General features: G+C 40.4%; 1 protein-coding gene across 4 annotated transcripts in view; it reads left to right on the plus strand.

The window, feature by feature from the left end:
* Nucleotides 1-7,449: 7,449 nt before the first annotated feature.
* The window catches only part of pdlim5a (PDZ and LIM domain 5a), a 71,397-nt gene continuing 51,605 nt past the window's right edge, over nt 7,450-27,241 (plus strand). For all 4 annotated transcript variants that reach the window (XM_075467858.1, XM_075467859.1, XM_075467860.1 and 1 more), the window contains exons 1-2: nt 7,450-7,581; nt 7,967-8,220. In XM_075467858.1, the coding sequence (XP_075323973.1) occupies nt 8,122-8,220 (99 nt within the window). In that variant the 5' untranslated portion in view covers nt 7,450-7,581; nt 7,967-8,121. The remainder of the gene's footprint in view (nt 7,582-7,966; nt 8,221-27,241) is intronic.

Genomic DNA, 27,241 nt, shown 5'->3' on the forward strand with positions numbered 1-27,241 from the left:
TGTGCCTATTTGGTTTCTATTTTTTGTTCCCCAAAGTCTTTAGTTTAGTGTCATCATGTTTAACCCTGTTTATATTCGTGTTTCTTTTGAGTTTGTATTCCATGTGTGTTCCTCTATTCCTGTCATTGTCTCTAGACATCCTCAGTTGTCATGGTCTTGTCCCTAAGCCTCCATGCAAACCTTTTTCCCATTTATCACACACCTGCAGTCACTTTACTCATCAACCCTCCCAGTATTTACAGATCTCCTGTTCCTTCTGTCATTTAACAGTTTGTTGTTTTCTCAATCCCTTGGTTTATCTGTCCTCTTTGTTCAGTTTTTGGATTTCCAGTGTACAGTGCCCTTAGTTTGATATGTAAATACTTTTTGGTTCTACATTAAGTTTGCCTCTGGTCGATCTGCATTTGGTTCCACCTCTGTCTCTTCACCATGGATAACAACATCCATGTGCCTTCAACTCTAAGATTCATTATCCATGAAAACCTATATGCACTCCGTACCCATGGTTTTACACTCCATAACCACAGATTTGTAAATGGGGTGCACACCTCTCCTCTGAGAGCAAAGAGTTGTAACAGTGTGTGCAGGAGTTCTGTGCTGCAGATACTAAAAAATATATACTGTAGCAGACACCATCTACAATTTAAAAGCAGATAAAACACATGGAGAGTGGTGCTTAGTTAAACTATGCCAAGTGGTGGAGCAACGACATCACAGTCTTTCCAGATGTGAGGCTACTGGTATTAAATTTGCCCTTTTAGAAACAGCTCATGGTTTAATTTCAGGGGAAAATGTTTAAATGTTCTCGCCTAAGTTCATCAATAACAGTTCTCCCAATACATTTAATTAATTATGTAAAAATAAAAACGTCTTCCTAAGACTTAGGGTGTAGTAAAGTAATATCTTTAGAGCGATTTAATACAGTGCATCATTGACTTAATGGAAACTTGCATGATTAACTGTTGTTAATTACTCTGAATGTGCTAGACTACCATTACGTCTTGTGAATTGATAGCCAGGGATTCGTATGACTATTTGAAGTCATATTGACCTGTACACATACATAAATCAAAGTGCATTTAAACTTCTTGCAGGGTTCGATCTCCTTCACAAATGAACCTTTGTTTATTCTATGCATCTAGAAAGTACAGACAGTTTGCATCATTATATTATTTGGATTATGATACTTATGATATTTTCAGCACTTTTGCTGTACAGTTGAGTGACAAAGGGATGCAGTTTCTTATACAATGTGGAGCTTATCCATTGTTTAAATGCCCTTCACATTTCCTATTAAAACCACAGCAAGTACTACATGTACATCTTCAATTTGTTAAAAAAAAAAAGAAGCAGTTTAAGTGGAAGTGACCAAGTTAGTAAGAAACAGTAACTGCACCATTACTAATTGGGCTTCCTGGCCTGTAGTAATTCAACTGTCTACTTCAGCATAAATACATGACCTTAAATATGTGTTAGCCATGCTGCTGAAAAGGAGAGCCCTTTGGCATGATTGTTTATCACTCAGCCTCCAAACATGAACAGAATGATTAAGAGCAGACGATCCCAAAGGTCTTAAGTGGTGGATGGTCTCTTTGAAATGTGTGCTCTGTATGTCCCAAAGGAAACATAACACTTGGCTTTTAAATGTCTCTCTTTGACTGACCCAGATTTGACCCAAGCATTGAGCAGTTATCTGCACATTTGTGTGTTTGTGTGTGTACACCACCTGCGTGTTCATGTCTGAAGCCAGATTTCTCTGGTGTTTATCTTTTTTAGTCTGGACAATCATTTGGGGCTTAGATATTTGTCTCCCATTGTGTGTTTGTCAGTCTGTCTTTGACTGGTTGGCTGGACAGCCCAGAGGAATATTTTTCAATGTGATAGTAAGCAGTTATAAACAGTGATTGTGCTTAGACAGGAGGTACAGGCTTCTGATAAGATAATCATCTGGATTCCATTCGTGCTTCCTGTATCATGCTTTCAGTATTTTTGGCCCTAATGCTAACCTCACTAATAGCTGGGGATCTTGCTTTTTGAAGAGCCAATGAATTTTAGACATTGACTTCACATTCACATTAGGAGGCTTATAGCAAAGTAGAGTTCTTCAGTTATTTGACTGGGAAGATGAATAATAATCTTTGCTCATATTTAAAGCTATAAATAAAGTTGCATATACATTATTGACTGTGCTGGGAAAAGCTTTTAGAGTGAAGGCTACTGGACTGGACTAACCCTATCTGTGCATGATTCACTGTACAGAGATGGGTTGGGGGATTAGTTAGGCTTATATCAGTCTGGAAGGGTCAGACCGATTAGATGGCTGGCAGACAAATACACACCCCAAAATAAACACCCATACCCTTGTTTGTCCCTCTGTCTGTAGATACTGTAAGCATTTGCATGTTTGTGAGTGAACTGATATTTGTGGATGTAGAATAATTTATGTAACCATCAAGTTTTTTTGTTAGCCTATGATTTATAGGTGCTCTTTCAATGAGTTATTTTCTAAATGTTAAGTCTTCTATTCCTGTAAGCAGAATTATACCTATTCTAAGTCTTCAACTTGAAAATGAAATAATTTTACACTCACTTTGCAAGAAATGTATAGAGAATGAACTTAGCAGTTTTCAGCATATTGGTAGGTAGGATCATGTCTTGGCCCTGCTTTTTTTATATTTATATTTGATTTACTTTATATTCTAAACGTCATAAATCTGAACGCTCTTCAGATAACCACTGTCGTCTTCAGTTTAACCGTAGATACAAGATTTATACACAATAGAGGTTGCTAGTGCACATGTGTGAGTGTATTTGTGGGCAGCTGTCAGAATCAATGGGTGGATGTTGCAGAATAGGGAGTTGTAGGGGGGGTGTCCCTTATTTTTCACATAGATGATGCATTAGATGTCATTTAGAGGATTAGATTATCATATAATCAAAGGGAGGGGCTGATCTCAGGGTGAGCATGTGTGTCTGGCTGCAGGCTTCTAAGCTGTGATCATTTAGAATGTAAAGAGGTGAGCACATGGGGCCTGGAAAAAACCATTTGACAGAACAAAGGACTGCAGGGTGTCTGAGGGTTTTGTGCTGCAGCACTCTCTCCATTGTGAATGTTTGATATCATTATCCCGTGGCCCACAAATCCCTTTTGTTCTCTCTGATGCAGTTTTTAGTCATTTGCTGTATTTGACAATGCAAGCAATTGATCAATAGCTTGTAGGCAGTGAAACAGAAGAGTGAGCCCATGTCTTAGAAATGATATCTCCATGGGACTCAGAACCAGTACTCTTGTCATATGAGAGCGACACAATGTTGCCTGCACAGTAAATGTATTAATTAAATCATCCATCTATATATAGGACTATGAATCAACCTTTGGGATGTTACTTGGCAGGTCAGATTTAAAATGGTGATTAAAAGCTATTTATGGGTTTTCATAAAACGTATACATGATTGAGTTTTTATGTCATGCAAAAGAAAAGGGAAAAAAAGTAATTGAATGAGGTAAAAGGGGCACCACTTTCCTTAGTATTAGTCATTTTAGTAACTGTAAAACAGTTAAATAGCATCACCTTAGTGGGGTATTTTCCAGTTATGCCCTAAATAGAATGACAAAGCTGAAAAAGATTTAAGTCTCATGTGAAGACAGTCTATTCCTATGATGCAATGCTGATGTTGCTTTTACACCTAGTTGTGACCTCTAAAAATAAATTCAGAGAAAAAAGTAAGAAACATTGTAGCATTATCAATGCAGATCCTTAAGTAATAGATCCTGGAGAGTGGAGTGGTGAATGACTTTTGAGCAGAACAGGGTGGCATTATGGGTGTCACTCTAAAATGCTATCTTTGGGGCTTTGAAGCTTCATTGAGGGTTATTTGCAAATAGACTTACCTACAACAACATTGACAACCTAAAAAGATTCAGTACTTTATTGGTGTGCAGGTTGCATTTCACTGCCAAGCTGTTACTCACAGTTTGAGAGATGGTTATTGTTTAATGTCTGCAACTTGACTTTCCAGGCAGTTCGCTACACAGAGGCTTTTCTGACATATTTCTATCGTGGCTGTAACTTGTAAGCCTGTCACATGCCTGTCTCAGTGTTAAGGCTAGTTAAATGACAGCTGTGTCTGAGAATAACTAATCGTAAGTTTAGATGGATGATGAATAATATTGGATTACAATGCCTAATGGTAACTCATATTAAAGAAAACAACAAAAACAAAATTAATCATCTCAGCACTGAGTTTGACACCCATTCCCATGGCAATGGTCAGGGCTTTAGAGTCAAAGTCCACCCCTTCGGATGCCTTCCACCTTCACTGCATTTCCTAACACTGATCGGGCTTTAGTCATAACACATAAATAACTGATTTGTTTTCATCACCATGGCCTTTACTTTAAAGCAATACTATGTAACATTTGTACCTTAAAATAACAACTTGAAAAAATTTGTGCGGCTAGAATGAGTTTTAATATTACGATTGGCCTGTCTCCTATGCCCTTCGGGGGTCTGAGTTGGAAAAACTGCGTTATGTAACTTTGCTGGAGCGGCCCGGTAGCGGCCCGGTAGCGGCCCGGGAGCTGAGCGGAAGTACTTCGACTTGCTTTCTGGCACACCTACCGCAAAAACAAATAGACCCCTCTCACGCTCCCAGGTACATTTGATTACTCTTACCTTCTCGGTCGACATAGCTTGCACCTTCTGACTCCTCGCCGGTTCGTCAACAAACGTGAAAAGTGAAAGTGAAAGGGTGTTGTATTTACGACAGTGTAACCGTACATTACCTCCAAGCCTGTAGGGGGAGCTCCAGAGTGGGCTTTTTGAGAAGTTACATTGTATCGCTTTAACTGAGGGGTTTTAGATGGCAAAACCAAACCATACCCTACTGTTGGGGTATATGATATACGCCGTGGCCAGTATAGGATCAGGGCACCCTTTGTAATTTTACATTGTAGTTTACCATCTGCAGTAAATCATTAGCAAGGTTTTTATTACTCTTTTTATTTGAATTCAGAATATATGAATAGATGTGATATGATTTATCAGATATTCCTAGACATAAGAGTAATTCCTGAAGAATAGCTGTCCTTATTTTTCTTGAGGATTTTCACCACAGTTGCTATTTTTTTCATCTTCAAGTTTTGTTTCCGGCTACAATAACCACTTTGCTGTGTTACAAGTGTATAGCCACTCTTTGCCAACACTATGGAGATGAGTTTATGCACTAGCCAGTCAATGGAAACACATCTGATACACATTTAATTTTGTGCAGCTTTTTGAGAGATTGCTTCAGATTAGCTAAATTCATAAATGGAGACCAAGCTGTTGACTTGATTTTTTTTCCCTCCTCTCCTGTGTGTGTGTGGTTGACACATGATTTCCTGTGTTTTCTTGGTTTACCTTGCTTTTCCCTGACCTCATGACTTGGATTAAATGTGAGATCCAATATAGATAGGGGAGAAAATTATGTTGTGGCTATAGCTGTTGGGGCCATTGCTGCAGGATATGATGACTACTTCTGTACAGATCAGCAGTTCACTGTGTGTTAACCTTTCTCAGAATACAGCCCGAGAGAGGTTACATTTCAAGAATCCCACCTTTTGTGCTACAGCTATGAATAAACACTTCCTTTTGTAATTACATTTGCTGTAATTCTTAAGTTCTAAGTCGGACAATGAGCCTTCAGCTCTGGTCCGGAAGCGAGGTCAATTACTGTTCCGTTTTTGCTCCTCGTGGGATCTGCTCTGCTATTGTTCAACCTGTTGATTGTAGAAACATTGTGGAAATGTTCATTAGCGTGAAGAGATTAAAATTTTTCAGGACATGGAAATCCTAAGTGTTTAAATTGCAGGCAACCAAACTTCTTTTCTTGGTTATCATAGACATTTTCACTCATCCCAAAGTCTGCTTTAGTCCCAATGACAGTTTATATTCCTTAATCTCCCCACCAGTGAGAAAGAACCAAAGAAGTCTTTCAGATGACAATTTAATTGTCTTTAATAACCCACAGTAGAGGTCTGGGTGCCTGCTATTCAAGCACTTGAGATTAGCCAGATACTGAAAAGTATTTTCTGTTTATGTGTGTTTGGGTGATTCCATTTAATTGTACACTGTGTACCCACCTCATCATGATACTCTCTTGTAGGTCTTAATGTGAAACATGTTGCAGTATCAACCTGTTTATGGCCCTCTCTGGTTTCTCCATCTTAGATCACTGCATGCCTTTCTTTCCCTATCTGTCTGGAAGCTGTTCCATTCTCCTCAAGCCACTTTTTTTATGTCCAAGGTCATTCTCGGATTTTAGCTCCCCATCTCCTCCTCAATATTTATTGCTCTTTCTCGAGAAATCTGCTTCAGCTGAGGGCTTATTAGACTGTTGTAACGAGCCCTGCAGTGAAGGCAGTGCAAAGCTATGACTTGGCAAGAACTCTGTGTGTGCATGTGTGGTCAGGGCCAAGGCAGGAATGGGATGGGTGTTTAATTGAGCTACTGCTATATCAGTATAAATATAAAGTCAATATTGATCTGTCTAGGCTAAAAAAGTAGAATGGAACTAAATCAATCGCAGAAGGCAAAGAATTGTCAGCTGTCTGGACATAAATAATGGAGGAACGGATAAATAAATAAAGTGTGCTGCACTTTGGCTCTACAGTGCTTATGTATGTAAGCCAAAGTGCACAGAGATTAAAGCAGTTTATGTTACTTAATTACTTGATTGGTTAAAATTGTTCCTGTAATTTTATTTTCAAGATGGGGATGCTGAGGTTTGTCATGTGAACGATAACATTGTAGATTCGCACACTGTACGCAGAAATTGATAAGGACCATGTGGGATAGAGAACATTGATCATCTGTATGCTACTCTCAATAGAGCTGCAGTGGTGAAACAAACATACAGCAGTTACACCATCCTGTGTTGTAGATCTACAATTACTTTAGTGACCTCACAGAGACCTTTTCATTGAAGACTTGTTCATGGGTCATGATCTCGTTCTGGCTGTTCCCACCTTAAATGAAGCAGCCTGCTGTGCTGACTCAATGTTCCCAAAATACCCAGATGAAAGATAAACTGCCCTCGCTTCTTTGCTCCTCACTCCTCTCTCCCAGGCCTCCTTCTCCCTCTCCCCCCTGTCATTTTTTTCTGTGTAATGCTCCCACACTCTTCTCCATAATCTCCCCTTTACCCATGCCGCCCACCCTCCTTCTACCCCGTGTTGCCTCCACCCATACCCATACCCACCCATACACTAATCTCACCGTTCATATTATCTCCTTCATTTCTCCTCCTCTTCTATGCCCCCCTTACTCCACCCATGGCTGAATCTCCTCCCCTTTCTCCTCCCATTCTAACCTCTACCCGTTCTTCATCTCGCCTCCCTCTTCTTCTCTCCCCTCCTCCACCTTTCTCCTCCCCTCTGTCATTAACTAGTATAAAAGAGCATTGCATCCCACTCTACCACTCTCACACACACAGTGTGTTTGCTGCATGGGAAGGGGATATTCCAAGGGAAACAAGGAATTACATTGTCTACCTGCCTGTGAAGCAATAATTTTCCTCTCTGGAATTTCCATTAAAGAGGTAAAGACTTTCAGTCCCCGCGTTAATGTCACTGAATTGTTGGAAATGTCTTGCAGTAATAATAATATTTACTGTAGAAATTAGATTGTTTTTCTCTTCTTAAATGTGCAGCCAGCTGTAAGATGAATTATTTATATCTATATAACTATGAATAGTCATATTGAATATTTACATTTTTATTATTTATTGTTACTATTTGTGCACGTTTCTGTGCCTAATTTCCTTGTCACTTATTCTTCCTGTCTCCTTCCTTTGCATTGTCCTCTTGACCCCCAAATTCCCTTATTTGAGCATCCATTCCAAAATTTTCCCTTCCCACTCCTTTGTCTTTGTCACCAAACAATAAAAAATCTAATACCTTTTTGTCCATCATATCTTTCCCCAGATCTGGGGAAAAAACATCTTAAAGGAAGCCATAGCACCTCTGTCTAAAACCACCAAAAGCTGCTAACGTAACATCACCACTTGATCTGCAACATAATTTCCCCTGCCATCAACATCATTGCTTGTCATAGATTGAACAACATCATCAGAAAGACCATGAGCAGCAACTACAGCGTCACTCTCTCAGGCCCTGCCCCATGGGGCTTCAGGCTGCAAGGAGGAAAGGACTTCAACATGCCCCTCACCATCTCCAGGGTAAGACACAAACAGAACACAAACAGAACGCACTCACACTCACAATGTGGACACATAGATGTTAACAGATGATGATAGGTCCACTCGAAATCATCTGATCTCAAACTTCAGGATCGTCATTAGTCTGACTTAAGCCATACTTAACCATACCCATATTTTATCTCCACACACATGCCCATACAGTTAACCAGCTCAGGATGACGGTAAAACAGCATGCCAGCGATGCCGTGTGGCTGGTGAAACCTGACCTCTGTCCTTTCTTCCTTCTCCCATCAACCTTTTCATCTTTCCATTTCCTCACTTCTGCTGCCCCTTCATCAACCTCACCACCACACCCATGATAGCTTGGCTGAATCAAATGCCATCTGTCATGTATTGACCACACAGGAAACCTTCTCTCGCTTTTTTTGAATTCCACTTCACTTCGAGTGTCAAGTGCAGCAATCAAAGTTCTGGCACACAAATCTTGGCCTCAGTCCTTCTGCTGAAACTAGTAACTTGATGGTCCCTTGGTTTTTGTTCCTTTCAGGGTCTGCTCCTAGCATTACTCTTTTTTGCCCTCCCACTGTGCTGCTTATTCACACACGCACACATGAGTATGCTTCCCTCGTCATTTTAACTGTATTGTGACTGTACTGTGTCCTTAAAGAAGATACTCTTTTGTTTTTTTTGAGGTTATCAAAGCTCCTGTTCTGTTCCTCTGGGATATGCCCTACACCAATTTAAATTCTGACATTAACACACACGCAGATTCCGAACGAAAGTCGTTGACACTGGCAGTTTACAGACTTATGGCAACACGAGTATCATGATTAATTGCTTGCCAGATCCTGTGCCAACATCCCTTGGGGCCATTTTGGTTTGCCATGTTTATGTTATTACTTTGGACATGATACTTTTCCCACTAACTAAAGCCATGTGAATTTTTTTACCACAGTTGTGTATTTGCATCAGTGTTTTAGTCAGGGATTGCGAGTGTGTAGACAGAATTATGGAAGGCACTGTCTGTAAAATGGAGAAAAAAAAGCATAATAAAGAAAGAGATGGAAAGTAAAAGTAATAAGCTAAAATGGTAATATATTAAACAGATAAGCTCTGTCACATCTGAAACAACAGCAACTGTTATGCACTCTACGTTGTAAAAACCTTTCCGAAGAGCGTTTTTATGCTGTTATAAAAAGATTCTCTTTTTCAGAGTGGGGTTGGCAGCATGTAAACCATAACCATATCAGCAGTCCACTTAGCCCTGAACTGCAACATCACAATGATGGCTATGAAGCTCAAGGTTTGAGAATGTTGGCATGAGTGTAGCTAAAGTATTGGTTTAGCTTTAGGCAAAGATATGACAAGTGTTTTTTTTACATCTGCGCATTAGTAGACATAACACATACATTTATATTCACTGTTAAATCCATGCAACAATATGTCATTTCTAAAAATGTCGGCTCCTGTGCATAATAGTAACAGCTTCGTAGCATCATTTTTGCTTTTAAAGGGCAAATTTAGCTGATGTCAATCACCATCGAGCATCACAAACCTTTTTGAATTCTTCTTTTCTTATCATTTAAATACAATTAAATACAATTGTTTATTGTGGGGAATGTCCTGATCTTGTGTCAAGTGTCAATTCAGGGTCCCCACTGAGCAGTTGTTTTCATTAATCCGTGTCAGGGTGACTGGGTACACTTCAACTTTGATGTCTGTTGTTTTACGTCAGCCACGGTGTGATACAGCTGTCCTAAATAGTTGCGGTAGGAACTTCCTAACATTCCTGCTGTGTGGAAATATTCAAAAGTGAAAAACGAAAGCAGTCTGACGGACACTTGTCTGGAATTTGAACATTTTTCAAGGTGCTAATGACGACTCCATTCAGTGCTGTGAAATTGATTAGACACTTAAAGTTTAAAATAAACTTGAATTCCAGAAGTTCACTTTCGCAACAGAAAAGAGCCATTTCTTTCCCCATAAATGCTGAATCGGAAGCTACAAACTTCCAACTTCAATGTTTTTGGAGAAAAGATGAGTTTCCACGCGGTAGCAATAAGACAAAGAGGATTACAGAAAGGGAGATTGCATTCATTTCTCTGGAATACTAGCCCATTGCTGTGGCTGCAAACAAGTTTTGTGGTCTTTTATGTTTGCCTGATGTAATTCCTCAACCTTGCTGATGACTGGAATTATTTGTCATTTTATCGAAAGCATGCAGTACTGCATGCCCAGCAATTTAATGGACATCATACACCAAATTATGTAAAGCAGGCTGTAAAGAGAATGTTAAATGTGTGGGGAATACAGAAGGCCAACGTGTCTACAAGATTCTGCATAATATTAACAAAAGAATATTAAATGTGAAAAAAGAATTGAATGGCAGTTATTTATTTTTACCATTTTGAAAATAGTGTTAGTGGGTAGAGCATATGTCGTCCGCTGTTGCAAAATGCAAATATTGAATTGAGACTACAGATAATCAACTTTAAAGTATTCTGAATACCAGGGCCAAAAAGTCTTGATGTTTCAAATCACAAACTAGTATTAAACAATATGATTTCTTTATTTTTGTCATGGAAAAAAGCAGATGGCGATGAGAAATCACCCTCTCTGTTCCTCTGCCACTCTTATCATTCCTTTGTCGATAACCTCCTTTGTATCTGTGTGACTCTCTTTCACTTTGCTTCTAGCTCGCAGATCTTATACAACCCATGACTCACTCCTCACAAACATGAAGTTTTCAGCCGAGATACCAAGAGTTAGACCAAACCCTAATCTTATTCACCCTATTAAATCCAGTTTATGATGATGAAGGGCAGTGCCTCTGGCCTTTGGCCACTGATCACTGACACATACACACATGTACCGGTATACACTTGTACACACAATAGAAACACACGCAGGGTGCTTTCTGCCAGTCTAACCATAGTGTTGGTTCTAAGAAGAGACCACAGAGTAGGGGTTATTAGGGAATGCCGCACCACTGCCAAACCACAGTTACCCTAACAGCTGCTGTTGCTAAGCTCGATACATATGTGAATATACTATGTGTTTTGTTTATGGCACAAAATGTATCCACAGTATTATCACATTGTACCAGTATTACATCATTGGGTTGAGTTGCTGTAACCACCACTGTATGTCCTGAGACTGCTCTTTATGCAGATTGCCCTCCCTTCCTCTTTTATCTTTTTTTAAGAAACATTTTAAGTGGGCAAAATTGATGGTGCTGCTTCTCTAAGTGCCAGTGAAACATTTTACCACGGCTTCCCCTTTTGACGTAGACCATAAACCGAAATGGAGAGAAAAAGCAAATACAGACAGAGTTAAAGAGATGGATTGCCCACTTTTCCTCAATGAAATTAATTTATGACCTTTTGCAGATTGAGCCTATTTGGAATTCTTAAAAACAATGTTTTAGAATAACTAGACATTCGTGTATTGTCATACTTATCTGGATACTGCCAGCCTAATTTCCATTTAAGTTAATATGAATGCTGATGCTCTTACTCAAAGAGGATTTCAGTAAGAACAAAGGGTTTGGCCAGCGATGAGTAGCTTTTTATTGGCTTAAAGAGTGTTGTGCCAATGTAAGCCATACCAGTGTTCCTCATGTGTAAAGACCAGCCTGGAGCACTATTCCCAGTTAAAATTCAAACCTCTCAGGTGGCAGCCCATTTACAGGATCCACTGCTCAAATACCTTTAAGAGAAAACAGCTCATGGGAGTAAATGCATTAGACTTCTAAAAATAGATGCATCACACATTGACTTACGAGACTGGCTTCAGATCTTTACTCCTGCCTCAGGTCAATACTGAGTGTTACTTAAGACTGCATTTGTGGTATGTGGAAAAAAAAAAGTGATCATAATATTTGGGATGAAAATCACAGGTTCTTTTTTTTTTTTTTTTTTTTTTTTTTTTTTGCTCCAAGTCTTTTTATTAATGTTTATACATTGACATTGTACAGAGTACGTAAATCCAGATGATTACAAGCATTACAAATATAAACATCAACCCCCCTTGCTCCAACAGAGCCCCATCCCTGCAACAATAGCCCCGTACCATCGTCCATATACAAAAAAACCCAAAAAAAACAAAACAGAAAACAATAATAAATTAAAAGAATAAAATAAAAAAGAAAAGTATATAAATTAATTAAATAATAATTAAGGGAAAGTAAATGGATAAATAATTAAACAGAAAATAGTCCTTATAAATTCCAGATCATTCCAGTTCAGGATCCATCACATACAACACCACCAAAATCAGACATCTAATTTTTCTAAATGACTCAAAAATGGTTCCCATATAGAATAAAATTTTTGAATACACCCTTTTGTGGAATAACGAATCTTCTCTAATACCAAATGGTGCAGAAGGTCGTTGATCCACATTTTAAAGGTTGGGGGAAGTTTCTCCTTCCACTTAAACAGTATCAGTCGCCTGGCTATGAGAGTTGCAAAGGCTATCATGCTCTTCGTCTTATGATTAAGGTGAGCGTCATAAGGAGTTGTTCCAAATATGGCTGTAATGGCAGAAGGCTCTATAGGTATTCGCAAAACATCTGAAAAAGTTTTAAATATTGATTGCCAGAAGTTGTCTAATTTCGAACAAGACCAAAACATGTGTGAGAGGGTGGCTGGCATTAGTCTGCATCGATCACAAATGGGGTCAATATTAAGTGTGAATTTTGCTAACCTCACTTTAGACCAATGAAGGCGATGTACAACTTTGAACTGGATAACTATATGTCGTAGGCAGATTGAGGAGGAATGTATTCTATCTAAGGCTCTTTCCCAGATATTGTCAGGAAGTTCAGACCCCAAGTCAGCCTCCCACTGAGTCTTTAGTGATGTCAACGGTTCCAAATTATATGAATTTAGTAGGGAGTATATGCTCCCAATCACCCCTTTGGAGCTTGCTTTAAACTTCAAAATGTGATTTAAGAGGGAGTCAGGCGGTTGGGATGGGAAATGTGTAAGTGTTTTTGATATGAAATTACGGAGCTGCAAAAATCTGAAAAACTGAGAGTTTGGGATTTTGAATTTGAGCTTTAACTGATCAAAGGTTGCAAAGATATTATCTATGAATAGATTCTTTATTGTGGCAACCCCTCTATTAGTCCATTCATAAAAAGCACCGTCCATAACTGATGGCGTGAACTGGTGATTTTTTATTATAGGGGCACAAGTGGGCAAATCCTTAAGAGAGAAGTTTCGCCTGAATTGTGTCAATATTTTAAAAGAATGCTTCACAATCGGATTTGAGGTGTATTTAGATATTGGTTCCCAGAGGGGGAGTTTTGAGCATAGAAGTGAATGTAAGGAGGTATGAAGACACGAGGAGGTTTCCATTCGTAACCACTCAGGATTAGTGGCAGATGGAGGATCTTTCCAAAACAGCATAGTCCTTATGTTAGCTGCCCAATAGTAAAACTGAAAGTTAGGGAGGGATAATCCTCCATAACGGCGATGTTGTTGTAAGATTCTTTTCCGTATACGAGGGGTTTTCTTGTTCCATATAAATCCTGACACCAAATTGTTCACTGACATAAAAAAAGATTTGGATAGATACAAGGGGATGCACTGAAATACATATAAAAATTTAGGCAAAACATTCATTTTAATTACGTTAATTCTGCCACCTAGTGACAGAGGGAGAAAATTCCAGCGTTCTAAGTCTTGCTTAAGGTGGTTTAATAGCGGTGAAAAATTGGTTTTGAATATGTCTTTTAAGTCATGTGTTATCCAGATTCCTAGGTGTTTGAATTTGTGTGAACTGACTTTAAGTGGGAACAAACCAAAGTCAATTTGTTTTGCTGCTGCATTTACTGGCATAATTTCAGACTTTTGTAGATTGATTTTGTATCCTGATATTTTGCCGAATTCTTCAAGAAGGTTCAGAGTAATAGGTAGACTAGTCAAAGGCTGAGACAAATATAGAAGCGTGTCGTCAGCATACAAGGACACCTTATTATCTGAGTCATATCTCTGTATTCCCTTTATATTGTCTTCACCACGTATAGCTAAGGCTAGTGGCTCGATTGCAATGGCGAACAGGAGGGGTGACAGGGGACAACCCTGCCGGGTGCCGCGGTGGAGAGGGAAGTAGGAGGAGAGGTTGTTGTTCGTACGGACGGCTGCTAGTGGGGAGGAGTACAGAATTTTAATCCAGGAGATAAATTTTTCACTAAAGCCAAATTGTCTGAGAGTGTAGAAAAGGTAATCCCACTCCACCCGGTCAAACGCCTTCTCGGCATCAAGTGATAGTAATATTTCTGGAAAGTCGGGTGGAGTGTGACCATAAAGAATATTAAATAGGCGTCTAATGTTAAAGAAGGAATGGCGACCTTTAATAAAGCCAGTTTGATCATCGGCTACAATTGAGGGCAACACCGTCTCTAAGCGGCAAGCCAGGATTTTGGAGAGAATTTTACTATCCACATTTAAGAGTGAGATGGGACGGTATGAACCACAATCTAAAAGGTTTCTATCTTTTTTCGGAATAAGGGAGATGATAGCTTGTCGCATTGTTAGAGGAAGGGAGCCAGTGGCATATGACTCCTCGAATACAGAGAGCAGGATGGGAGAGAGTTGGTCTGCAAATTTCTGAAAGAATTCACTTGGAAACCCATCGGGTCCTGGGGATTTTCCGGTTTGCATGAGCCTAATCGCTTTAATAAGTTCCTCTACAGAAAGTGATTTGTCTAGCTCGGATACAATTTTGTCATCAATTGTAGGAACCTTTATTTTCCTAAAAAAAGAGTCAAACAAAGCGTGGTCACTAAGGGATTCACTATCATACAGCTTCGAGTAAAATTTGTGGAAACAAGAATTAATCTCAGAATGGTCTGTATGTTTGATGCCAGATTCGTCGTTTATTTCAGCTATTGTCCTATCCACAGTTTTCTGGTGGAGTTGTTGGGCAAGAATCCTCCCTGTCTTTTCACCACTTTCGTATATTTTACTCTGTGACTTATTTATTAGGTTTTCAATGTGTCTCGTTGATAGTAGGTTGAACTCAGTTTGAAAAGTTAGTCGTAGTTTGAGTAAATCATCGGATGGGGTAACAGCAAGGGTAGCATCAAGTTTGAGAATGTCATTTGTTAGCTGTTCAAGTCTCATATTATGACGTTTCCTTTGTTGTGCGCTATACGATATTATTTGTCCTCTCAAATACGCCTTCATGGATTCCCACACCGTTAAAGAGGACATTCCTGGAGTCTGGTTATGTTCCAGGAAGAAGGTTATTTCAGAGGAGATAAACTTGATGAAGTCTTCATCTGAAAGAAGTAAAGTGTTAAGACGCCAGGGGTGATAATTGGCTTTGGAAATCGGTATGCATAGTGTCATCAAAAAGGGTGCGTGGTCCGAGATAACTATGGCCTGATATTCACATTTTTTAATTAGTGAGAGAAGTTTTTTATCCAAAAACAAATAGTCTATGCGTGAGTATGTTTTGTGGACTGGAGAAAAGAAGGAGTAACTTCTAGCTGTAGGGTTTTGAAAGCGCCACACATCAACTACACCATACGTATCAAGAAAAAGCTGCAGTTGAGCAGCTGCACTGGATTTGGACGCAGTCTTAGATGAACTACGGTCCAAAGTAGGTGATAGCGTACAATTCATATCACCTCCAAAGATGAGATGATGCGTGTCCATATTGGGGATGTGCGCAAAGAAATTTATAAAGAAGGAGTTGTCGTCCCAGTGTGGTGCATATACATTGGCCAGGACAACCGGTGTGTTGTACAGTCTGCCTACTACAATTATGTAGCGGCCTGAGGAGTCCGTTTCAACCTTTGACATAACAAATGGGATGTTCTTATTAATAAGGATGGCCACACCTCTAGATTTAGAATGAAAATTAGAGTGATATGATTGTCCGATCCAACCTCCCCTGAGTCGAAAATGATCAAAAGTTCGGAGGTGTGTCTCCTGGAGAAAGGCGATTCCCACCTTTAATTTACTCAGATGGGTTAATACTTTTTTTCGTTTGGTGGGGTGGTTCAAGGACTTTACATTCCAGCTTACAAAAGCCACCTAGCAATCAGCTGAACTATCCGAAAAACCTGTCTTAGTTATAGCCATAATCAAGAGTGAGAAGGATTGATATTCTGTTTAAGTATCCTATATTTATTGTGTTGGAAAGGACCTTCAAAAAAATCAAAGTTGAACAAGGAACCAAGGAGAAAAAAAAGTAAAGAAAAAAAAGACAAGAAAAACTAGAAAGCTGCAAGCAGCTGTGAGCGGGACCGAGGTGTGCGTACGTTGGGATGTGCGTACGTTGTGGCATGCGCTGGACGCTGGAGCCGCAGCTCTTCCCACACGCACGATACCCGCTGTGTACTTACGAGCACAGCATAACCCCAATGCGGAGGGGTTTTTGAAAATTTCTAGGGGGCGCCACTGAGCCATTTTTCTCCGCCCACACACGATACCCTTTACATACGTACGAGGTCGTCAGGGTGGACGTGTGTACCAAGTTTCATTACCTTGAGATGATGATAAGGCTTTCAAATCACAAACGTCATCACACGATTTTCACCGCATGGCCACGCCCACACCGTTCAGAGTTTGAAAAAGTTTCTCCATGAATTGTTGCCTCCATGTCTTAAGAGTAACTTGGCTAAGTTTGAAGTTTGTAGCATTAAATCTGTGGGAGGAGTTTGATAAAATGTGAGGTATGGAAAAAAAAGACGTTTCTGACCACCAGCAGGTGGCGCTGTTGGTGGATGTCACTATTTTATCTATGCGCGTTCAGGCTGGGTCCAGATATCACCGTATGAAGTTTGGGACAGATTGGATAATGTATGTGGAAGTTATAAGCGACTTAATTTTTCATGGCGAGTCATAACTTTGAGGCGTCGCCACGGCCACGCCCTTTGAGGTTTGAAAAAGTTTCTCCATGACTCTTTCCCCCCATGTCTTAAGAGTAACCTGGCCAAGTTTGAAGCTTGTAGCATTAAATCTGTAGGACGAGTTCGATCAAATGCGAGATGTGGAAAAAAAGAGATGTTTCCGACCACCAGCAGGTGGCGCTATAGTTGGATGTCGTTATGATAATATGTACGCGTTCAGGCTGGGTCCAGCATTCACCGTATGAAGTTTGGGACAGATTGGATAATGTATGTGGGAGTTATAAGCGACTTCATTTTTTGTGGCGAGTGATGGCGAGTCATCGAACTTTGAGGAGTTGCCACGCCCACGCCCTTTAAGTTTTGAAAAAGTTTCTCCATGAATTTCCCCCCCCATGTCTTAAGAGTAACCTGGCCAAGTTTGAAGTCTGTAGCATGAAATCTGTAGGACAAGTTCGATCTTATGCAAGGCGTGGAATCGGCCAAAAATGGCACGAAAACGCACTTTCCATCCAAAATGGCCGCCTTCCTGTGTACGTGGCACCGTGATGGCATGAGACTTTTTGGTGCGTCTGGGCATGATGAATGAGTGTACCGAATTTCGTCGTCCCACGCGAAACTAATCCTATTAAGGGGACCATTTTTATGCACCGTAGGGGGCGCTACAGAGCCAATGAGCGACTCCTAAAAATATAAAGTTTAGATTCTTTCATGTCGTCGACTGGCAGGTGGCGCTCGCAAAATTTCGTGAGTTTTCGCATACCTTTTGCAAAGAATCGGAAATAATAACTAGAAAGCTGCAAGCAGCTGTGAGCGGGACCGAGGTGTGCGTACGTTGGGATGTGCGTACGTTGGGCATGCGCTGGACGCTGGAGCTGCATCTCTGCCCACACGCACGATACCCGCTGTGTACTTACGAGCACAGCATAACCCCAATGCGGAGGGGTTTTTGAAAATTTCTAGGGGGCGCCACTGAGCCATTTTTCTCCGCCCACACACGATGCCCTTTACATACGTACGAGGTCGTCAGGGTGGACGTGTGTACCAAGTTTCATTACCTTGAGATGATGATAAGGCTTTCAAATCACAAACGCCATCACACGATTTTCACCGCATGGCCACGCCCACACCGTTCAGAGTTTGGAAAAGTTTCTCCATGAATTGTTGCCTCCATGTCTTAAGAGTAACTTGGCTAAGTTTGAAGCTTGTAGCATTAAATCTGTGGGAGGAGTTTGATAAAATGTGAGGTATGGAAAAAAAAGACGTTTCTGACCACCAGCAGGTGGCGCTGTTGGTGGATGTCACTATTTTATCTATGCGCATTCAGGCTGGGTCCAGCTATCACCGTATGAAGTTTGGGACAGATTGGATAATGTATGTGGAAGTTATAAGCGACTTAATTTTTCATGATGAGTCATAACTTTGAGGCGTCGCCACGGCCACGCCCTTTGAGGTTTGAAAAAGTTTCTCCATGACTCTTTCCCCCCATGTCTTAAGAGTAACCTGGCCAAGTTTGAAGCTTGTAGCATTAAATCTGTAGGACGAGTTCGATCAAATGCGAGATGTGGAAAAAAAGAGATGTTTCCGACCACCAGCAGGTGGCGCTATAGGTGGATGTCGTTATGATAATATGTACGCGTTCAGGCTGGGTCCAGCATTCACCGTATGAAGTTTGGGACAGATTGGATAATGTATGTGGGAGTTATAAGCGACTTCATTTGTTGTGGCGAGTGATGGCGAGTCATCGAACTTTGAGGAGTTGCCACGCCCACGCCCTTTAAGTTTTGAAAAAGTTTCTCCATGAATTTCTCCCCCCATGTCTTGAGAGTAACCTGGCCAAGTTTGAAGTCTGTAGCATGAAATCTGTAGGACAAGTTCGATCTTATGCAAGGCGTGGAATCGGCCAAAAATGGCACGAAAACGCACTTTCCATCCAAAATGGCCGCCTTCCTGTGTACGTGGCACCGTGATGGCAAGAGACTTTTTGGTGCGTCTGGGCATGATGAATGAGTGTACCGAATTTCGTCGTCCCACGCGAAACTAATCCTATTAAGGGGACCATTTTTATGCACCGTAGGGGGCGCTACAGAGCCAATGAGCAACTCCCAAAGATATAATGTTTAGATTCTTTCATGTCGTCGACTGGCACGTGGCGCTTGCAAAATTTCCTGAGTTTTCGCATACCTTTTGCAAAGAATAAGAATAATAATAATAATAATAAACCTTACAGATACAATAGGGTCCTTGCAGTTTCACTGCTCGGTCCCTAATAAAGGTTGACCAGGTACAGCAACTCCCCGAGCCTCACCTATCAGAACAAGGTGAATCCCAAACCCCTCGCAAAAACATCTACACATTTAAGTGCTTGTTGGGTTGCACTAGTCCTAAAAGAACAAGCTCTGCTGTTAAAGAGCACACTTTCAAATAAGGCACCAAAGAAACAGCCTAAGATAAACATAATTTCTTCTGTTGTCTAAATTAAAGAGAATAATAAGGTAACAGAAGCACATTACAGTAATCTGACAAATCAGATTGTTATATCTGCTGTAAATAAAATGAAAGCATGAGAAACAGGAGTTTTAACTTTAACTGACTTCACTCCCTTCAGTCAGGGTGATATGTATGGGTGATAGAGTTTAAAGTACCAACCTTATACATGCGCAGCATTTAGAAAAATCACCCGTTTTAAATCACAGTCAGTCTGGTAAGATTTCGGCTTTCACGTAAGCCATGGCTTCTCCCGGGCTTTGAAACCGTTTCTCAGTTCCGTTATACGTGATCCGGAGTCGCGCTGGGTAAAGGAGACCGTATTTAACACCGTCTCGACCACGAAGCAGTCGTCGCACCTCGTTGAAGGCAGATCTGGCCTGTACGATGCTTGGGGGATAGTCCGGGAAAATTAAAACATCTGTCCCGTTCAATCGGAGCGGTCCGGACTCCCTGGCGCGGCGGAGGATGTCCACGCAATCCTGGTAGTAATGAACTTTCGCCACGATGACCCGGGGTTTTCCGTCTTGGCTTCTCGGCTGCAGACCTCTGTGAGACCGGTCGATCAGGATGTCTTTATCCAGTTTCAGCGCTTCTCTTAGCAGTTTGGAGACAGCCGTTGGTGAGCTTGAGCCTGGGGTTTCTGGGACGTTTAATATTCGGATGTTGGAGCGTCTCATTCTTCCTTCCATGTCAAGACACTTCTCCCGCAAACTGCCGACCTCCGTCTCAAGTTTCCCCACTTTCGTTAGCAACGAGGTAATGTCGTCTGAACAGGATGACAGCCCCTGCTCCATGTGCGACACCGTTGTTTTCATCACCTCCACTTCGGAGCGGATCGCGGCGGTGTTGTTAGCCAGCTCAGACTTTACTGCCTGTAGCTCGGATTTGATGTTTTCAAAATCTTCAGATAGAGCGGCTTTAAGCTCCGACCTGAGCAGCGTGGCTATTTCTGATTTCAACGCCGCGAGGATTTCGGTCTTCAGGTCCGCCAAGTCCATTTGGTCAGCAGGCTGAGGTGTACTACACTTGGGTGGCGGCTCACTCGAGCTCGAGGTTTTTGGCCCAGTTGCAGAGGCTCCTCCGGTGAACTCGAATTTCCGCAAATTGTAGGCCATGTATCACAGAAAAAAATAATGTATTACGATAAAAAATAGTGACTGAGGCGATGTTTCGCAGGTTCCTGTTGAATACTGTGCCTAGAAAAGGAATTTAAAACGAAATTCAGCAGAGCATGTCACTTGTGCTGCCTACTCCATCGCCTGCTCACTAGCGCCCCACAGGTTCTTTAAAAGTAAACAATCAAAATGGATTCATGTTCACTACTTGAGGATTTGTTGTATACATTTACTTCCTCCTCAATGTTTTTTAATTAGATTAGTTTGATATCTTGAGACTCACCTTAGGATGCCTGCATAGTGCAATCACTGTAAACACAAGAGCTGCTTTTGAAAAATTAGAAGACAAAATTGTACACCGAGTACAGCAAAGTCAGTGGACACCTAATCTATTATTTAAGCTTGTCAAGGAAGAATGTTCTCTCTGTAACTGCATCAGTGATGGCTGCCTCCTGCTTCTCCAAAGATGCTTTTCAACAAGTGGTGATAACAACTGCCCACAGGGATGAATCTATTTCAGACTTTTTCCTTCTATACATAGTCTGTCTTTCTTCCTCCCTTCTTCCCCCTGTTTGTAATTCTTCCTCCTACAGTAATTGCTCTTAAACTCACATTATTAACTAACCAGGTCTTTAACCTGTCTTTCTGAAAGGTTAAGATTTGTGCTGTATTCATACCTGCAATACATAGTTACAAAACTCAGCTGACAGTGCCCCATGTGACATAATGATACTTAAATCTGTCTTGATTAAACAGGTCCCATGCTCCCCTCAGAGTATCTGTTTATCTTAGTGAAACAGTCCCAGAGCCAAAATCAACAACTTATCATTTCCTCTCCCACTAATCAATCTGTCAGCGCATGCGTGTGTGTGTTGGTGCACATTTGGGCTCGTTGTATTTTGGACATGGTAACTCAACTCAACTTTTATGTATTCGCAGAAGTGTGACAACTAAGCAAGCACTCTTTCAAATTTGTGCACTTTGACATCACAAGTCTCAGTTTGGGTTCAGTTGATATGCATGTTTGTGATATCCCCACTGATACATTTCATCAAGTTGTTTAAATATGTTTGTGATTTGGTTTGCAGAGATTTTGGGGACTGTTCTCATGCTTCTACGCCAAATGCTGCTATGTTTTTAAAGCCTATAACTTTGTTTGGCAACAGAGATCTTATTGAACTGACCATTGCATCACGAGAGGCTGAAAATAAATGCATGGATGTCTCTTGGGGGTTAAAATTCATGGAAAAAAAAAGACTATTAGCTGGTTATTAGAAAGCTAGAATGGGACTTGCTGGTAGCACCTGAGATATATTAAAGATAGAGAATGCAAATTACAAGGTATTTCAGCATGTCTCTTATGTAGTTCAGTAAAAGTTCATTGTGACGATTATTTTTTTTAGACTGTGATGCTTTATAATATTTTGTTAAAAGATAATGGAGGAAAAAGAAAATGAAAAGAAAAAAAGCTAAGAAAAGGTTACAGACAACATACCAGCACACTGTATCTCTTTGCTAATTTTAGTGGCACATGTTTTTAAGCAGGGCTGGTATAGAGTAATGAATAGAATCATTTCAGGCCAGAAAACTTTTACAACCCCAGCAGAACACCAGAGCCAGGTCATAACATACTGTTGCTCTGAATTCACAACGAAGAGACTAGAATAACCTATTGTTATATTCGGCTATAATGTATTTTCCACAGTAGCTGTTAATCCCGTCATGTCTCCTCTGCCTTCCTCTCAGGATACTGGTTGCCTGGCTTGATCATGTTTATTCATAACAATGTTGTCTGACTACTGTGTCCAAAAGAAAAAAAAATTGAAATGGCTGTTGTTAAAAAGTCCATAAGAGGCAAAGGACAACTGTTCGTATACCAGCTTTTCTTCACCTTTATTAAGCATGTCTTGAAGTACAAGAGGAATTAAAAAGTAGGTGAATGTATGAAAAGATATAATCGGAACAAATGTGTTAATCTGATGTATTTTTGTCTTAGGAAAGATTGACCCTATCAAGTGTCAACTGCGTCTTGTGAAAGCATTCCAGCTACCATTCGTAAAATTAAAACCAAATGGTGGTCACATTTTAAGAATTGTTGCTCAACCTGCTGTCAACTCACATTCATCAAAATGGCTCAGCAGAGTGTTGCTGCCACAAAGAAATGTTGGCTTCATTATCTCACTTCCTCTTACAAAGGATGCTCCAGTAGATGCTAAAAGTGCACCGAAGCATAGCATTTATGTACTGAATTTACATATCCACCGAATTGATTTAATTGATCTTTTATTCTATTCTTTTATGTTGGATTTATTCTTATATATAATACGATTTTCAACACCTCATCTATTAGATTAAGAAAAGACTCAGCAGCCTGATTTCAAACTCCATTTGACAGGATATTTTATCGCTTTCGGTGAAGCAATCACTTTTCAGACTAATAACAGAGCGATTATTTGGTTTCCTTTTTTTAGTACCAAAAGAAAACAAAAACAACAATTATTATACTGACTAACCTGGATCAGATCAATGGGATTCTACTTGAATGAGGAGACTGCTTGTAAGTATGGTGCATATCTAGTCTAGATCTCCTGTCCAAAGCTTTGTGTTTAATGTGTAAAATATATTTATGTGGCTTTGGCAGCTGTAGCTGCAATGAGTTGGCTATGGGAACTCAATCCGATAGAGCTTTTTCTTATTAGGATCTCATGCAGTAGCTTTAGGGGGAGGAAACAGCTGCTTTAAACAATTTCATAATATTGAAAGAATATTAGCATGTATGTATGTAAGTGTGCGTGCCAGGTAGAATAGGAGTGCATATGTTAGCACACCCATACATCCTGTATACTCAAACAGAATCACTTTGAGAGTTCTGTTGCTCGATTGATGACTTTTAAAAACCTTTTGTTTAATGTTACATAGATTTTGTCTGTGGTTGAAGTTTTGTCTTTTTTTTTTTATGAGTATGATAACCAGTCTGCATTAAAAACACTGCTCCCTCTCATCATGTGTGACATAATCTTAAATTTACTTCTGGATTTTATGTCAAGGATGAATGTTTCAGCACTTAAGTAATGCAGGATCTTGTATCTATTTTCTGCTGAATATTTTCAAGAACTAGAAAAAAAAGTCTCCAGTAGTCAGTCTGCCAGCAGAACAATTCAGCCAAACATTTAACCTGAAATGTCTTCACTGAAACAGCTGATATATAGCTTTGGATTTCATGTTTCAAAGCCATAAATTGTAAATGAAGCATTGCCTAACAGTTAAAGTGTTACCAATGGATCCACACATGTAGGTTGACACATTGTCAGCTCCTGTCTCTGTTTCCTGCCTCCTTCATTACTTAATTAAAGACACTAAACAGTAATGCTACAGATATACCCCCAAAAATGATTATTTGAGAGGTTCTGAATTTTTTCGCCTCCTATTTAAGATTGGAATGTACAATGGATTCTAATTCCTTGTCAGGCTAATCATTAAAATCTAACCTCTTGTCTTGAAGCAAAGATTGACTGAATATATCTGAAAACTGGCATATGGAAGCAACTTTGATGTATGATGAGGTTAGCTGTTTTTTGTTTGAATCATGGCGTGATGTGAACCATCTGCCTGTCATCTCGGTCACTCCAAGTGCTGAAAGCAGGCATTGTTCAAAGCACTCAAAGCACTCAGTGTATGCTCAAACCAGACAGTGTTGCAGTTCTCCATTAAAGCTTGATTCTTCTGTTTTGAAAAACAGATTTTTTTTTCAAAGCACTTAAATCAGACTGCGCTTGAGTTGAAATCTAACATGGCTGGAAGCAAAATGGCAAGTTATCTACTTTTGAAGGCATGTGTGCTTCTATTTTTTTTTGCGGGCGAAGACATGAGTGTTGACCCTTTCGCTTTTACACGAATGTATAATAAGACAGCAGCATTTTACAAAAGTGTATTATATGCTGAAAACTAAGGGGTGGATGTTTGGGGGGGAAAAAAAAACGTGCAAATGCCAGTGACAATATTTATTCACCACCTTGCCATTTTTCCTCAACATCTCAAAACCAGACTTAAATATACACCCATGAAAAAGTTTCCATCAAAAACAGACCAACATTGCGTCACACATCTTGTTTTTCCTCATTCTTGGGCGCATAAGAAAAGTGCTGCGCCGAACAAACCCAGGAGAAGGAGTTTTTCTTTTCTCATCTGCAGCTGAAATTCCCAAACATTAATTGACTTGATCACACTTGCTCTTAAGCTCTGGTTTGTTCAACTTTTATCAGCTTTTTGAAATCCCCCTACAACCTGACAGGAGTCTGTACCTAAATGAATTGATTGGACTTAATGAAGAGGGCACACACCTGTATAAAAGGCCTCCCAGTTAATGGTGTTTGTCAATGTGAAAACCAAGTCTTGAGAGACTGTATCAATGCCCAGTGAGAGAGTATTGTGTTGAGACGCAGATCTGTGAAAAGAACCAAAAAGATTTTTGAGCTTTCAAATACCCAAAAGCTGTTCCTTCACTTCACTTGAGTTAGGGTCATGGGGACCCAGCGATTCCTCTCCTGACATTCTACAGCTTTTTCTGGGGGATCCCAAGGCATTTCTGGGCCAGAAGGGATGTATAATCATTCCAACAAGCTCTGGGTCTAACCCGGGGTCTCGCCCTAATTGAAAGTGCCCAAAAAGCCTCCAAAGAGAGACGACCAGGAGGCATTCTAACCTGTAGTGGAAACTACCTCAGTTGACTCTTTTTGATGTGGAGAAGCAGCGGCTTTATTCCCAACTTTTCCCGGGTGTAAAAGCTTCTCACTCCATCTCCAGCCTGAACATCCACCCACAGAAATAAACTAATTCAACTACTATTATTCGTGAATCTAATTTTTGCTGTCATTACCCAAAACCCCTGACCAAAGGTGAAGGTTGAAGCATAGAAGGGTTTATTGAAACCTTTCAGCTCAGCTCCCTCTTCACCGTAATGGACTACAGCAACACCTTAGTTACAGATAATGAAGCCCCGATATATCTGTCTATCTCTTACTCCATCCCACCATCACTTGTGAACAAGATCTCACGGTACTTGAATTTCTTCTGCTCGAGGTAAAGACTCTTCCAAAGGAGAGAGGGGGCACTTCAAACTTTTCTGGTTGAGAACCATGGCCTCAGATTTTGAGGGACTGACATTTCTGACTGCTGCCGGTTCACACTTGAGCTCTGTGCACTGGAGTTCAGGGTTTTAAGAGGCCAACCAAAGCACATCATCTCTAAAGAGCAGAAATGCAACCCTGAAGTTCCCAAATGACATGCACTCTAGTTTGGATTCAGTGTGAGCTTGGCGACCCTCAGAACATTTGTCACATAAATGCACACAGCAGCCTTCCTCTGAATTTGCCAAAAGATGCTGTGAAGGAATTAGATCGTGAGAAGTGTAAACCTTTTAACTGATGCAACAATGAATCATTTGATCACAGTTCCCAAAGGCATGTGTGCATTAAATTAATCACAGAGCATCACCTTAGTTATATCATCCTCACAGTCACACGTGACGTTGGCAGCATCTTTCTGTCGGGAAGTTATTCTGAGACAGGGACTAGGAGACTAGTCAGAATGGAGGCAAATATGGATATGGAACAATATCTAATATCTAAATTTTGAGTGAAAACTTCTTACAGAATGCTTAAAATTCCAGGCTGGGCTGAGGGGTTATGTTGAACATAACCCAAGGAATAACAAGACAACACATAGGTTGGCTTTGGGAAAACTTTGGGTCCCACTTGGATTAGATAACTTGGCATGGATAAGTCCTGGAGAGGCTCTGGACCTGAGCCATGTGGAGCATCTCTGGAGAGACCTGTAAATAGTAGTGAATTGACCTGGTTGAGCTTGAGCATTTCTGCCAAGAAGAATGAGAGAAACTTTACAGCTGTCAATGCTGCTTTTCTTTTTCTTCGCCAAACACGCCAAGAGACTGTTTTTGTTTTGTCATTGTGGAATACGATGTGAATGCTGATGAAGAAAAAAAAGACGTGATGGGAAATGAAATACTGCTGCACACAGTGGATTGCTGAATGCAGAGAACTAATATATTAGTTCAACATTCAACAACAGTCACACATGGTGACATTTTGACAGATTGAATAGGAATGACATCAGCCTAATGACATTATAAATAGCACCCACCTCACATTATGAGCTATCACTACATTGTGCTAAACATAATGTTAGCCTTGGTGATGACATGTCATCAATATAAAGTTAGCAGGGGATACTTGCTCACTTTGAATTGTGTGTAGAGATCTGGTGGCCTGCAGTCAATGTGAGTTGCTGGAGTGTTGCAACACTATCTGGGTGACCATTATGAAGGATCTAAAGTGCATTTAGTGACACTAAACTTATAATCCTTTCTTTTCTTACATGTTGCAGCCAACTGTTCTTGCCGCCACCATTCTACATGTGGTTGTCATAGGGCAATATCTGTATTAGTGATGAGGTGTCTATTGTTAATTTATTTCAGTCAGTCCCAGACAAAAACAAGCATTATCATATTTTCAAGATTTTGCTCTTAAGCATCCGTTCTTGTGAGATTCCT

Source organism: Odontesthes bonariensis, chromosome 6 (assembly GCF_027942865.1).
Source record: "Odontesthes bonariensis isolate fOdoBon6 chromosome 6, fOdoBon6.hap1, whole genome shotgun sequence".
NCBI classification, from domain to species: domain Eukaryota; kingdom Metazoa; phylum Chordata; class Actinopteri; order Atheriniformes; family Atherinopsidae; genus Odontesthes; species Odontesthes bonariensis.